At 40.7% G+C, this 14019-nt stretch overlaps 1 protein-coding gene across 1 annotated transcript in view; it reads left to right on the top strand.

The window, feature by feature from the left end:
• The window catches only part of R3HDM2 (R3H domain containing 2), a 277530-nt gene that overhangs the window by 237735 nt on the left and 25776 nt on the right, over window positions 1-14019 (top strand). Inside the window, 8 exon segments of the mRNA XM_058308301.2 lie at window positions 2293-2379; window positions 2851-2977; window positions 4327-4405; window positions 5074-5133; window positions 5702-5842; window positions 6259-6367; window positions 8887-8982; window positions 11872-11903. Of these exon segments, the coding sequence (XP_058164284.1) occupies window positions 2293-2379; window positions 2851-2977; window positions 4327-4405; window positions 5074-5133; window positions 5702-5842; window positions 6259-6367; window positions 8887-8982; window positions 11872-11903 (731 nt within the window).

Below are 14019 nucleotides of genomic sequence, written 5' to 3'. Positions count from 1 at the left end.
AGCGTTTTTTAGTAATACTTTTCATGAATGAAAATATCACCAATATCCAGCTTATTCTGATCATATATAGGCAAAGTTTTCTTGCGTACACTCTGAACCCTAATCATCATGCACACATTTCTTATTGGAATGCCTGGCTTTACTTTTCTTCATTATCTCTAGTTCAAGCACAGTTTTTTTCTGATGTCTGAGAGGATACCCAGCTGGAGCCTAAGTGAAGTGGTATTGGTTCTTCTGAAATATCAGTTTCTCTGTTCACCCTGGCTTCTCTAGGATAGCTGCCATATGAGTCTTTTTTTTTTTTCAACATTTCTTTTTTTTTTCCCCATGTGAATTTTCCTTTAAGATAAATCTTGTGCCATTTGTAGAAATGAATCAGCGTTTTTGGATATCCTAAAAGTATAGGCATTTCTTGATGTTTCACTTTTTTAGATTGAAGCAGGGATGAGGATTTTGTTTTTAATCATTTTATGATAAAATTAGCACTTCGCAGCTTATTTCAAGCAAAATTATCAGGAAGAACTATATGTGTTAGTGTGTGATAGCTTTTTAATTAGCTAGGAAACAGTAAAATGTTAAATTTTTCTTGCAGTGGGAAAAATTGTCACCAGAAATAATAATGAGGGTACTCAACTCCTTCCCCCAGAAAAATGATGGCAAAATTTGGGAGTGGCACAGCCAATATTTGGCCTGGGTTTGAAGACAGCCAATAACTATGAGAAATTGTCTCTGAGTCCTGCTTTATACATGGCCTAATCCACAGTTTTGGACTTGATGTTGAAGTTCAAAACAGAGGGTACTCTCATTACTCTTAGGTTCCTCCCAATCTTTTTTGAGATAAGTACAACAGTTATCTACATTTTGCAGATGAGGAATCTTGGATTTGTAGAGATCGAGTGATTTGACAAAAGACATTCAGTAGTCAGTGGCAAAATTAGACTTGAAGTCACTTCTTCGGATTTACAACTTCTTTTCACTATACTGCACAACCTAGAGCAGACATACCATGTTTTGTCCTTGTGTATTCACTATAAACCTTGGTTGTATTTTAAGAACTCAGTGAATTTTTATAGGCACATTTCTAATGAGTCACTCTACAATTGTTGGCTTTGGAAATGAAATCCCAGTCCCTATGAGAGCAGTGATTTGCACAGTGGATTTCAGATCTTTTTGGCCTTCTCCAGCCAGCAGAAGTTAGCCAGGTAAATTAGCATTTTACAGCACTAAACCCCAAAGTGTTAGAAAGTTTCTTTGCCTTTCTCTTTACACTTTTCTTAGGCACTTCTTTCGGTATCTTTGCTACCTCAGATTTAGAGTCATTTAACATTATTGTCTACTCTATGCCAAGAACTCTCTACATTGTCTACTTTAAAACATCTAATTCTGGGAAGTGGACTCAGCTCAATGGATAGAGCATCCACCTACCACATGGAAGGTCTAGGGTTCAAACCCAAGGCCTCCTGACCCATGTGGTGAACTGGCCCATGCGCAGCGCTGATGTGTGCAAGGAGTGCCATGCCATGCAGGGGTGTCCCCCGTGTAGGAGAGCCCCACGTGCAAGGAGTGCACCCTATAAGGAGAGCCACCCTGCATGAAAGAAAATTCAGCCTGCCCAGGAATGCTGCCGCATTCCTGATGCAGCAAGATGATGCAACAAAAAGAGACACAGATTCCCGATGCCACTCACAAGAATATAAGCAGACACGGAAGAACACACAGCAAATGGACACAGAGAGCAGACAACTAGGGGGTGGGGAGGGAAGGGGAGAGAAATAAATAAAAATAAATCTTTAAAAAGCAAACAAAAAACCCCATCTAATTCTCACAATAACCCTTTAGGTATTTTTTATTCCACTGTTATTGAGGAAAGAACAAAGATCCAGAGAGGGCAAGGGATTTGCTCAGGGTCTTTTAACTTGTAAGTATAAAACCAGGAATTAAAACCAGGACTTCTGACTCTCAACTCCAGGGTCTTTCTACTGTGCCATGGTGTGTGTATTGACAGTAAACTTCTGAGTCCAAAATTGGAACATTGGGCTAGAGATAGAGAGCTATATGAGGTAGTTTTCCTAACATCTGTCCAAAGTAGCCATTTTATTTTTACATATGTACTGTTACAAGCAGGAGAACTATCTTTCAAGTGAATTGGTAACTGGCAAGTAGGACCTATTTGATAAAATCCTATTTAATGAAAGTAATAACTAACATAGCCAAAGAGGATGCCCTTCATTGAGCCATAAAGCTTTCTGAGTGCCCACCAAGGGACTATATATGTGTATTTGGATTTTCCAGTCTAATTCCAAGCTGAAGTTGGTGCGCAGCCTGGCAGTGTGTGAGGAGTCCTCTACCCCCTTTGCTGATGGTCCACTGGAAAGCCAGGTAAGTGGTGCTTTACAGCAGCAAGTGTAGCCTTTGAGCTGGGCAGTTGTTTGGTAAAGTGTAGTATAACAACCAGTAGCATCAACATCAGGCTTGGAGATTAGGGTGTAGGAGATTCAGAACAAAAGCTAATGGGACAGAGCATGAATGAGAACATGAAAGTATAGGTCTTCACACCTGGACCACCCAGGAGACGGTACAAGGAGCTCAAGTGTTTAGAATCATTTCCTTTCAATTTCTTTTCCAAGAAGAGCCATTGTAACTTGAGCTCTTCATATAGTAGGCTTTGATTGCTGGTAGAAAGGCTTGGCCTGTACCCTGTTAGTAGAACAAAAGCTAAAACAATTTAATGAACAACATGCACTCTTTTATAGGAGAAAGCTGCCACCCCAAGATTTGCCTGCTTTGGAGATTCCTAGGGAATTTTAGAAGAGTCTCTTTTGATTGTATTCTTCTTTCCTCTTGTCCAAGGATATAATTCAATTGCACATCAGTTGCCCTTCTGACAAGGAAGAAGAGAAGTCCACAAAGGATGTCTCTGAAAAGGAAGACAAGGACAAAAACAAAGAAAAGGTCCCAAGAAAGATGCTATCCAGAGGTGAGGACTTGCCCCCCTCTCTCATCTAGCCTAGAGCCTGTCTCCAAAGTGCCCTTTCCTTCCATCCTGAAGCCTAGCACCCACTGGCCTTACCAGCCCAATAGTTGAAAGTGTCCTGCTGACTGCATGGTTGCCTGGGGATGTGCTTCACTAGATTACATTCTTTGCTTTTTTTTTTTTTTTAAGATTTATTTTATTTATTTCTCTCCTTCCCCCCACCCCTCCCCAGTTGTCTGTTCTCTGTGTCCATTTGCTGCGTGTTCTTCTTTTGTCCACTTCTGTTGTTGTCAGCGGCACAGGAATCTATGTTTCTTTCTGTTGCGTCATCTTGCTGTGTCAGCTCTCTGTGTGGGCAGCACCATTCCTGGGCATGCTGCACTTTCTTTCACGCTGGGCGGCTCTCTGTATGGGGCGCACTCCTTGCACATGGGGCTTCCCTACACGGGGAACACCCTGCATGGGGCGGCACTCCTTGTGCGCATCAGCACTGCGCATCGGCCAGCTCCACACGGGTCAAGGAGGCCCAGGGTTTGAACCGTGGACCTCCCATGTGGTAGACGGATGCCCTAACCACTGGGCCAAGTCCGCTTCCCCTCTTAACTTCTTTAACCAACCCTGCCTGAGAGGCCAACATGCCACAGAGAGCTACTTTATCTTTATTCATGTTCCCATAGGAGGACATTTTCATCAATTCTGATTTTATTTGTGCTTCTAGAATAAGCAGTGACATGGATAATCTCTGGTAGCAGATCCTCCAGACCATTTATATTTTGGTTTTGGGATGCCTGGAATGATTTTTTTCTTTAATCATGAAGATTTGCCCCTGCAGTTACTAGGTTCCCTTTGATTTTTAATTCTTGGGCTGGTAGCAAAAAGACATAGTCCATAAAATTGATAGTTGGCAGGAAAAAGGAAACCTTGGGAGTAAAAATTTGAAGTGAATCATTCATAAAGTGAATGGTTACACATGAATAATCAACATTTAAGGATATTTGCTGAGATTCTGGAAAATTTCTCCCTGACTGCCCTTATCTGGAATTTATTTTACTTAACTAGAATAAAATCTGCTTTGTTTTGATTAGGACATTCAGTATTCAGTAAAGGTGATTTTTCAATATAATACCGTTACCACATTGTGACCCAGATTCCTCATTTTGTCCTTGTCATGGGGGATTTTGGGTATCTGGCAGATTAGGGTTGTTCTGGTTTTTTATGCTAATACCCTTGAGGTTGGCTTCTACTTTTCTATTCTCATCTTTCCTGATCAGGTTGTGGGCTTCTCCTTGGGGTCAGAGACCATACAAGGCAGTTTCAATTTTTTAAAATTTCTTTTATTGTGTTGTTTCTAGACTCCAGCCAAGAATATACAGACTCCACTGGAATAGACCTACATGAATTTCTTGTAAATACGCTGAAAAAAAACCCAAGGTAATAGCATGGTTTAGTAGAAAGGGAAATAAGGCCAGGGGCCAGGAGGACACCCAAGAGGCCAAGCAGCTTCCCAGAAGTTCTCCAGTTGGAATATAAGATGCCCACTCCCCACCATCATCTCTTTCCAGCACAGTTTTATATTCTGTGAAGAATTTAGAATGCTCTCAGACTGAGATTTCTGCTTTGGGGGGAGTTGAGGAAAATTCTATGGAAGAAGAATGCAGGGACAAGAAAATATGAAGGCTTGGGAGTACATGATGATAAAAAAGCACAGAAGAAAAAATAATTGGTTTGTACATAAGCTAAACTGTAATTGCTTAAGAGTTCTGTAAGTAACCAGAGGGGATATAGATAATGATTAGATTTATAAGTATGAAGTATGTATTTATATATATATGGCTGCCAACAGAATTAAATTTCTTCTATGGAAAACAAAGTGCATGATTAGGAAAACTACAAAATGTATACTTGGATTGTTTTTCTTTTTCAAAACATCACAGGACAGGCGAGTGATGCTGAGCAGCCTTTGCATTACAGTCTACTGTTGGGGTTTGGATATATGCCTCCCTTCAACTTCTGTAGTGAGCAAGTTGGGTTTTTAATCCCTGCTTTCGATGTCTATGGGAGGGCTGCGTTTTTGTTTTGTTTTAATCTTTTTTAAACAGGGACAGAATGATGCTGCTAAAATTAGAACAGGAGATTCTGGAATTTATTAATGACAACAAGTAAGTTACTTGTATGAAATATATATTTAGAGGTGGGAGGGGGCACTGGAAATAAATTTAGGTACAATTTTAGGACATGTCTCTGTCATCTTTCTGTTAGTGTGAATTTTGAGGTAATTACTCCTTGGGAACAAAAAGGAGTCAGGGAGAAGCAATCCAAATGGGATTTTAAAATATGTGCATGAAAACAAAGTGAAGTTATAAGGCTGTTGGGTAGGCTTGAGTTGGAAAAGAAGTTATATCTTTTCAGCAACTAGTTCTTGTCCCAGATTCTTTATTCTTAAATTTCTCCCTTTTTTTTTTGTAGAACACCATCCAGATGGGTTACACCTAGGGCTTAAGGAGTGTTCATAATGAGGATAGTAGGTCAGAGTGATCTGCAGAATACTGCAGATAAGGAAGCTGAGAGAAACCTTTTTGGTACCCATTGAGTAAATATCTATCTTCCTTGTACTTTGTCTCTTTCTCCTAAGGAATTTTCTACTTTAGACAGTTTAAGAAAAATTACAGTTAGCTGTTATTGCTGTTATTTGCCCTTATTTCACTTTTTTCCCTGGATTTCCTTCAGTAATCAATTCAAGAAGTTCCCTCAAATGACCTCATATCACCGGATGCTATTACACCGGGTAGCTGCCTACTTTGGGATGGACCACAATGTTGATCAAACTGGAAAAGCTGTCATCATCAACAAAACCAGTAACACAAGAATGTAAGGGAAGAAACCACAAATTGAGAAGACTTTCCTGGGATAACCTGCTGGGGTGGAAAAGGAAGGTGTAGGATCAAGAACTCTTTCAGGGGAGAGTAGAATGCAGAGGGTTATTGCATCAAACTCCTTTTGAGGCTTCAGGAACAGATTTTAGAGGCGCTAGAGCTTCGTGAAGACTGTCCCTGTTTCTCTTCACATTCACTGATAGTTATAACTTTGGAACAAGACAAGGTATAGATGTGTAAAAGAATAGAGCCCATGGAGCTCATTAAAACCTTTATGTGATTTTTTGGGTGTTGACTACAGAAACCCCCTGAGTGGGAGTTGTGAAACTTGAGAGCTCTACCTAGGAGATCTGATTCCTAACAAAAGGGTCTTTTTCTTCTCTTCCTTCCATATTTCTCTACCAATCCCAGCCCTGAACAGAGGTTCTCAGAACACATAAAGGATGAGAAGAGCACAGAATTTCAACAGAGATTCATTCTTAAGAGAGATGATGCCAGTATGGACCGAGATGATAACCAGGTGAAGAACGGAAAGGGGTGGGCCTAAGAGAGAGAGAGATTGCTGTAAGAGAAACTGGGAGGGGAAGAGAATTTTTGTGGAATGGAAAAAACTCAAAATATCTCAGTATGGAAAATGTATTGAGTGATACTGAGTTGCCTTTGGCTTAATGTTGAGGACTGACTATACTTGTTGAGCTGAATGCCACTCTCTTAGCCCCAGAGAGACATGGTGCTGAGGTTTGCTGGGTTTTCTCTTTGTGCCTAGTATACCTGGTTCTGCCACTGACTTCTAATTCCACGTCATTTTGGGACAAAGCAAGATCCTTCCCTTTCCTCCCTCAATCCAGCTGATGGTTTTATACTTTTTTTCCTTAATAGTTAGGGATTTCTTTGGGAACCACCAAAGCTACTATACCCTACTTCCACTCTTATCCTAGCTCAGGGTCAGCCTTCAGCTAGCAAAGTTGTGATCTACCTTACCCACTTATAAAGGTGTTTCTGATCCCTCTGCAAACTACTGAATCTCTTCCCAAATCCTTCCACCAAGGTGAGTGAGTTAATTTGACTTGTTACTGGGAACCTCAGGCAGTATCCTTTTGTGATTCACTCCTGTGGGAATAAGAGGTAAACAGTCTGCCCCATGCCTTCACTTACAGACCTGGCTGTTGTCCTGACCTCTGGCCCATCCTTTAGATAGTGATTGTTTGGGGGTTAGTTTTCCTAGCTAAGGAGAGGGTTTAGATCTATCCTGTTTCTGCTTAGCCTTCAAAGGGGATTAGGTAGAGAATAAGTTTTGAAGAGCCTGGTTGGGTAGAAACCATTTGTTTCTTGCCATTTAATGAAAATTATAATAATACCTTAACTCTAGAGTGAAAAGTAATTATTTAGGGATAGTCTGTGGTCTTGAGACCAGGACCTTTCCTGCTTGCTACTTGAGTATTTGAGGGAGTCTTTTTGAGAAAAGTGCCATATCTCTTGGGGACATGTTTAATAAAACACAACAAAATAAATAAAACAAAATTTAAAAAACAAGAAAGAGCCTTTCCATCCTGATGCCCTTCTCTCCATTTTCTCAAAACCCTTTTTCTATGGATCGAAAATTATTTAGGCCCAGAGGCACACTGGGGTAGAATAGAATCTGTCCCTATTGTGAACTTCTTTTTTCTCAGCTTCAGGCTTGATCCATAATAGAATAGTCTCTGTTCATTTTCTGTCTTAATAATAAGCATGGTAATTGCTATGTTATTGAGTATCTTCCCTAAACTAGGCTCTATTCTAAATACCGTGTGTGCATTCTCTCTTTTAATTGTCTCCACAACTCAGTGTAAATGGGTACATACAAGAAAACTGAGACTAAGAGATGAGTTATTTGCCTGAAGTCACATTACTCGGAGGTAGCAGAGCCAGGATTCTGCCTTTGTGTTTTTTCAACTCTGCCATTCTGCCACTTAAGTTATGACTTCCTTTGGAAAGAGTTGAAGATCAGCCTAGAGCAGCAGTCTCCTTCAGGATGCTTCATTTAAAGCTTTCATAGCTTCTGGTTTGAAGGTCAGAATCTCCCTCAGAACTCCTCACCTTCAAGATTAGTATGAGAAAGGACACTCGGTAACACCCTACCCAGGATAGTGTTCACAAATTGCAGGCCCAGAGAGGAAGGGACAATGACAGAGAGCTGAGTCAATGACAGAGGCTTGCCAGGGGGGAGAGGTGATCTGCCCAGCCATCCTTTCTAGGCACCTCACTACATTTTCCAGAGAATGTAAGGTCTGCCAGCCTCCATTTCCTTCTTTTCCTTATCTCTCTGTCTCTTCTCTCCCTCCACTGTCCCTTATTTTTCTGTACCTTTCTCTGTCCATTCTCCTTTTCTTTATGTTGCTCTGTTTTCTTTCTTCTCTATTTCTATATTTCCTCTCTCCTTCCCTCCCTCCACTTGGCTATAGTTAAGATGGAGAAGAAAAAAAAATGCTTAGACTTTGAGTTTAGCTTCACCCTTGGGATTTCATTTCCAAGGCCCTCTTTGCTGAGCTGTGTGTGACTTGGGTCTTCAGGCCGTGGCATAAGTGACTAAAGAAGGGGATAATGTCAGGTGCTAGTTCTGTAAATTTCCTCCTCTATATCCAGCTCTGCTAAACACCTGTTTCTTCTCCCTCTCTGGCTTCTTTCTATCCCTTGCTTTCCCTCCAAAGCAGTGTTGTTTATTTTCTTGAATCCTTACTGATTGAGAGAGTGCCTGATTATTACAAGGAAGCAACCCAATCCTTATAAATGCTTGTTGTTCTTGATACTCTGGGGGGTGGGGAAGATGAGAGCGCCCAGTCATCCAGAAAACGTGATCTCCCAAACTGCATGGTCAGATGTACCCAGTGAAAACCTGTCCATGACTGGAAATTTCATTTCATTTTTTTTTCCCTTTTTTTTTTTTTTTTTTTTTTTTTTGATGGCAACTATAAACTCTCCCGGTTTCTCTTCCTTGCTGGTGTGCAGTGAGCTTGCAGTACGAGGAGAACTTAACTAGCTTAATTCTGCTCATCGATCTAGATCAGAGTTCCATTGCAGGATGGAAGGAGGAGCAAGTCAATAGAAGAGAGAGAGGAGGAATATCAAAGGGTCCGAGAGAGAATATTTGCCCGAGAGGTAAGTGTAGCTTCTGAGAGTTGTTAGCCCATAGCTTTTAGCTCTTAAATCTTTGGAACTGTGAATGGAATGAACCTTCTATGAATGTTTTTTTAAACCAACATCAGCCAGCCCCAGATTTGAGCTCTGAAATCAAATGTAATTTATTGGGAAACTACATTTTTTGTTTTTGTTTTTTTTTTTTTTTTGGTGGTTTTTGTTTGTTTGTTTTTGGCTATTATTTTTCATGCTTTCTGATGTACAGTATACAAAGAGAGCTAAAACTTGGGATGGCTGAATTTGGTAGGGATGACTAGACTGAAAATAGAAATGGTTTTGGCAGGGCTTATGAAAGGGCCCTGAATCTTGCCCTTCAAACCCTCTTCCCACTTAACCTCTTTCACTCCAACTATCCATTTTAGGCATCTTTGCTTCTAAGTGGAATACTTAGTGTCCACACAGCCTTCATACATTCATCTTGTCTGGCCAGCCTCGTTTTTAGGATATGTTGGTGATTGGTAGAGTGCAGATTTGGCATCCATCCTCTGTGAGCTCTGCATATAACATGCACAGAGGGTACCACTATTCCCTCCAGGCCCTGTCTAAACAGGAAGTCTCTTTCTTCCTATATTCCTTACCTTACTTCTTAGAACAAGACTGGCTCCATGGACCAAAAGGCACCTTGAATCATTTTAGACAGCTTTATTTTGTATCCCTGTATCTGGTTGCCTTTGCCTACCAGGATGACGAGAAGTATAGCAGAAATTCAGGAAAAGGTGTGGATGGGCAAGAAAGGATGTAGGATCCAGGTAGCATTAGCATCTTATAAGTCATATTAGCAACATAGGAGAAAGAGCCCATCTCCCTTTGTTGTCAAAAGATGGCCAGTTCTACTCAGTATACTTAGATGGACACTACTCTCCTCACATTCCCCCACTCTCCCCTTCCTCAGCAATACCAAAAAATATATAACTTTTCATCATCACTTAGCTCAGAAAAATGTCTCCAACTTCAAGAAAACTGAACTCCCCTATGAACTTGCTCCATTGTCTCAGGAGACCCAGGTGCTTCCAAGGATCCTCACTGGGGACAGATACACGACAAGCCTTCTGGCCTAAAGTCCAAGGAGAAAGAATCTTCTTACCTTCTGTTACATAGACTTCCAGTGTGAGTCAGAAAAACCCTTCCTCCAAATTATCCAACCAATAGTTCAAAGACGTTTTCTATCTTTACCTACAAAGATATTGGGTGGAAACGAGAGGAGAGAAGTCATCTGTACACAGCTATGGTCACTGATGACCCTAGATTGTGAGCAGAGCAGGTTAGTGGATAATCCTAGCAAACACTTATATAGTACTTACTATCTTTCAGGCACTGTTAGAAGCACTTGATGTTGATTAACTCATTTAAATCCTCACACTGAGGTCTATGAGAAAAGTTACATTGTTTTCCCCACTTTACAAATGAGGAACTGAGGCACAGAGAGGTTAAGTAATCACCATAGGTCATTCTGCTATTTAGCAGAAGAGCTGGTATTTGAATTTAGGCAGTCTGGCTCTTCACCCTTAAACTAAACCACTTCTTGATAGTTTGTTCTACTCTGAGCTCTTTTGATTGAGAAGTATCACTGACATGGTAGCCTAACTGACTGTGCGATGTGCTCTCCTCTGCTTTACTTGCACACAGAAAATGACTGCCCCATAATGCCAACCATTAGCAAAGCCACAAATATTATGAAAGCATAGGCAACTTTTAATAGCGTGTTGGGGCTGATTATCAACTCTGGCATATATTAACCTACAGTCATAGCAAAGGCAAAGTTAGCTCTTCTCTCCTGTTTTTTTCCTGATTCCTAGTCTTACCAAGCCTCTACTAATATATGTATTCTTTGTTAAATCCTTGTGGATTTATCAGTTTCATTTCAGCACTTCCTAACTCTTGCTATGGTAGAGGTATCATATATCTCTGAAGGTCTAAACAAGGGAAAATGACCAGAGCCCACCATATTCCAAAGATTACTTTGTAGAGGGGAGCCTAGCCCATCAATGGGAGCCAATTAAGGGTGGAGTTGTAGGTTTTGGGGGAAGGAGGGAGCAGGAGGCAGGCCAAAAAGAAAGGGAAGTGGCAAGAAGGGTGTTTGGATGGAAATGCTGCTGCTGCAGCCGTCTCTGGAGCCTGAGCTATGTGTTGGGAAAGCCAGCCAATATAGGCTCTGCTCTACACGGAGCCCACTCTTCTTAGCAGCTGGACACTCTTGGTACTTTTTTCTAAGGCTTGGGAATCCCCCACAATGCTCACTTCACTCAGCTCAGTGGCTTTGTCAGTAAATGATCCCCAAAGGAAATGTTTCAGACTTTTAATTTTCTCATTTTTTTCTAGGCTCTGAAAAGTACCTACTTCCCCATTTTCCTACTCTCCTTGGGCCCCAAGTCAGAATGTCTTTCATTTTGGCCAATGTAGAGGATAGAAGTGGAATAACCATTGAGAGTAATATCCCCAAAACTAAGTTTCTTTCTCTTGTGTCCCTTTTCCCTCCCTTTGAACACACTTTTTAGGACCAAACACACCAATTATTAGGCTCAACTTACCTCTAGAGAGAATAAATTTAGGGCTAAAAAGGAAATAATAGATTAATACTTTGCTCTTTCCCCTTTCCATACTCCTTCTTTATCAACCTCTCTTTTTAAGCACTCTGTGGGAAGGCTAAAAACCCCCTCTCTTTCCCATTAAAGGTGAGAAGTCAGATTGGGTGTGTGGGTATGGGTCATCAGTCCCTGCTCCCTCTTTCCCTGTTGGTGGGGTGAGCTTTGGTTTGAGGACCTTGGGTATTCATAGCATCATGGACACCCTTTTCGGTTATGCCATGCTGTTTTCTTATAAGTTATTTTCCGTTTTCTCCCCTTCACCTAGACTGGCCAGAACGGATATCTAAATGACATCAGGTTAGTACCACTTAGCATGTTCCCTGCTTCTCATTGAGCTTTGTCAGTGAGGTTAATATAATCCTGTAATGATGCTTTTCTTTGATGTTAACCAACAGACTCTCCAAAGACGCCTTTTCTTCTAGCTCTCACAAGAGAAGGCAGATTTTTAGGTACCTCTGTGTGATCTGTATCTCTTTCTCTCTTTTTTTTTTAAATTTCGTTTTGCTGTAAACTTTTCAGCGGAGTGAGTTTGCTCCATGCATGGCTGCTTGTGGAATAATTCAACTTGTGGTTTTTGCAACACTGGATATTTTTCCCCATTTAAAAAAAAAAAATTGGCTCCTGCTCAGTGACTTTATTTTTATTGTTGCTGATTCCATTTTAAGTCCTAGATTAGGTGGGGAACAGGACCACATAGGTGTGTCTGGGATAGGTACTGCTTCCTCCCAAAAGTTTGGGCATTTTTTTAAGGATTTGAGTGCATATTTATATTAAGGTGAAAGAATGGGTGTCTTCTATCTTTTCCAAATATATGGAAAGATGTGAAGAACTTGTCCCTGACTCAGTATAGGGAATGTTTTATATCTTTAAAAAGAATACTACATGCACACATATGAAAAATACAAACACATGTCTATGGATAGTTTTCTCCTTGAGATAATATAATAGGTGAGCATGTCCTTTATGTTTGTCCATTACTTGCTCTTAATGCTGGTGAAAGCTGTTGTATTAACTTCCCCAGTACCTAATATTCTCCATTTTCCCACAAAACATTTAGTCATGTGACTCTCCCATTCATTTTGGACTCAGTCTCACACCCCAGAGTATTACACAAGGCAGTGGTGAGGGAAGCACCACTTCAGGGCCCTGTCATGGTGCTGGCTCATCTTGAGTATGTCCTTCCTTTTTACCAAGAGAAAAACTATAGAGTTTAGAGAACCTGGGTACTTAACTGTGATTCCAGTCTAACATTTTCCAAAGCATTTTTTTCTTTTTGAATCCTGAGTTTGAAAAGGGACTATCTGACTAAGTCAGATTGACTAGAGATCTCATTCTAGGCCTTTATTTTTCTTTTCCCATTTGTCCTTTCTAAAGCTAGTCAAACCATGTGGAACTTGGAATAATTTGAGATTTCACATCTTGGGATGGAGCAGTTGTCCCTCTTCACATATCTCTGAACTCTTTTTCCTAGACTATCCTGCCCTTGATCTACCTGAAAACTCCAGACAGAGAGAGCCCTGCAGTGTTGGTGGTAGTAGAGTCCCCCATCCTTTTTTAAGATTTTTAAGTTTCTGCTCCATATTCTACACTTCAGGGTCATAGATCATTCCAGAATACCTGTAATAAATACGAGTTTTAAATCAAGTCCTGTGAACCCTGACACTGAATGAACAGTGCTTTAAAGTTGCTAAAGTATCCTTTGTCCGATTCAGTTCTTTCAACATCCTGATTTGGTAAGCTGCGTTTACATCTAAGAAAACAATAGCAGAGAGATTAAGTGGCTAGCCCAAGTTTACATTTCTATTATTGGCAAACTGGGACTGCTTCCTTGTCCAGTGTTCTTTTCATTATACCTTGCCAGCTCTCTCCAAACGTCTCACCCCTTGCTCTCTGATTAGTGTTCTATTCAGAGCCCTAATTCAGATTCATTGCTAAGAACGATGCCTTTATTAGTGTGGTGGAGCATCCAAGTATATCAAACTGTGCAGGTAATAACTTGAAGAATCTGATGAGCAGGCAAGCCCTTGCTTCTCCTGACCTCTTTTTAAGCTGCCACTTTTCATACTGAGCTTTGATTAAAGATCTAGGTCATCTAAAATGCAGCTTCATGGTCTCTTAAAAGGGGCTAACTTCCTCCCTTATTTGGGTATTCATCCAGAGCTTTGATGATGAGGAGTTGATCTTCTCAAACTGCTTTATACCTTTCTCCCAAGTCTGTGTTTGTGAAGCAAATACCAATACACCAAATTCCATTATCCAGATTGGTAGTAACGATGGAAACTGCCCAATATTTCAGAAGATTTTACCCCATTGATAAATAAGCCACAGTGAGGCTTATTGATATTGCTACCTCTTCCACGGGTCTCTTAACCCGCACCTCAGACCCAACAAAATGGACATTTTACCAGCACTG

This window comes from Dasypus novemcinctus, chromosome 12, assembly GCF_030445035.2.
Source record: "Dasypus novemcinctus isolate mDasNov1 chromosome 12, mDasNov1.1.hap2, whole genome shotgun sequence".
In the NCBI taxonomy this organism is placed as follows: Eukaryota; Metazoa; Chordata; class Mammalia; order Cingulata; family Dasypodidae; genus Dasypus; species Dasypus novemcinctus.
This window is presented reverse-complemented; position numbering and strand designations above follow the sequence as displayed.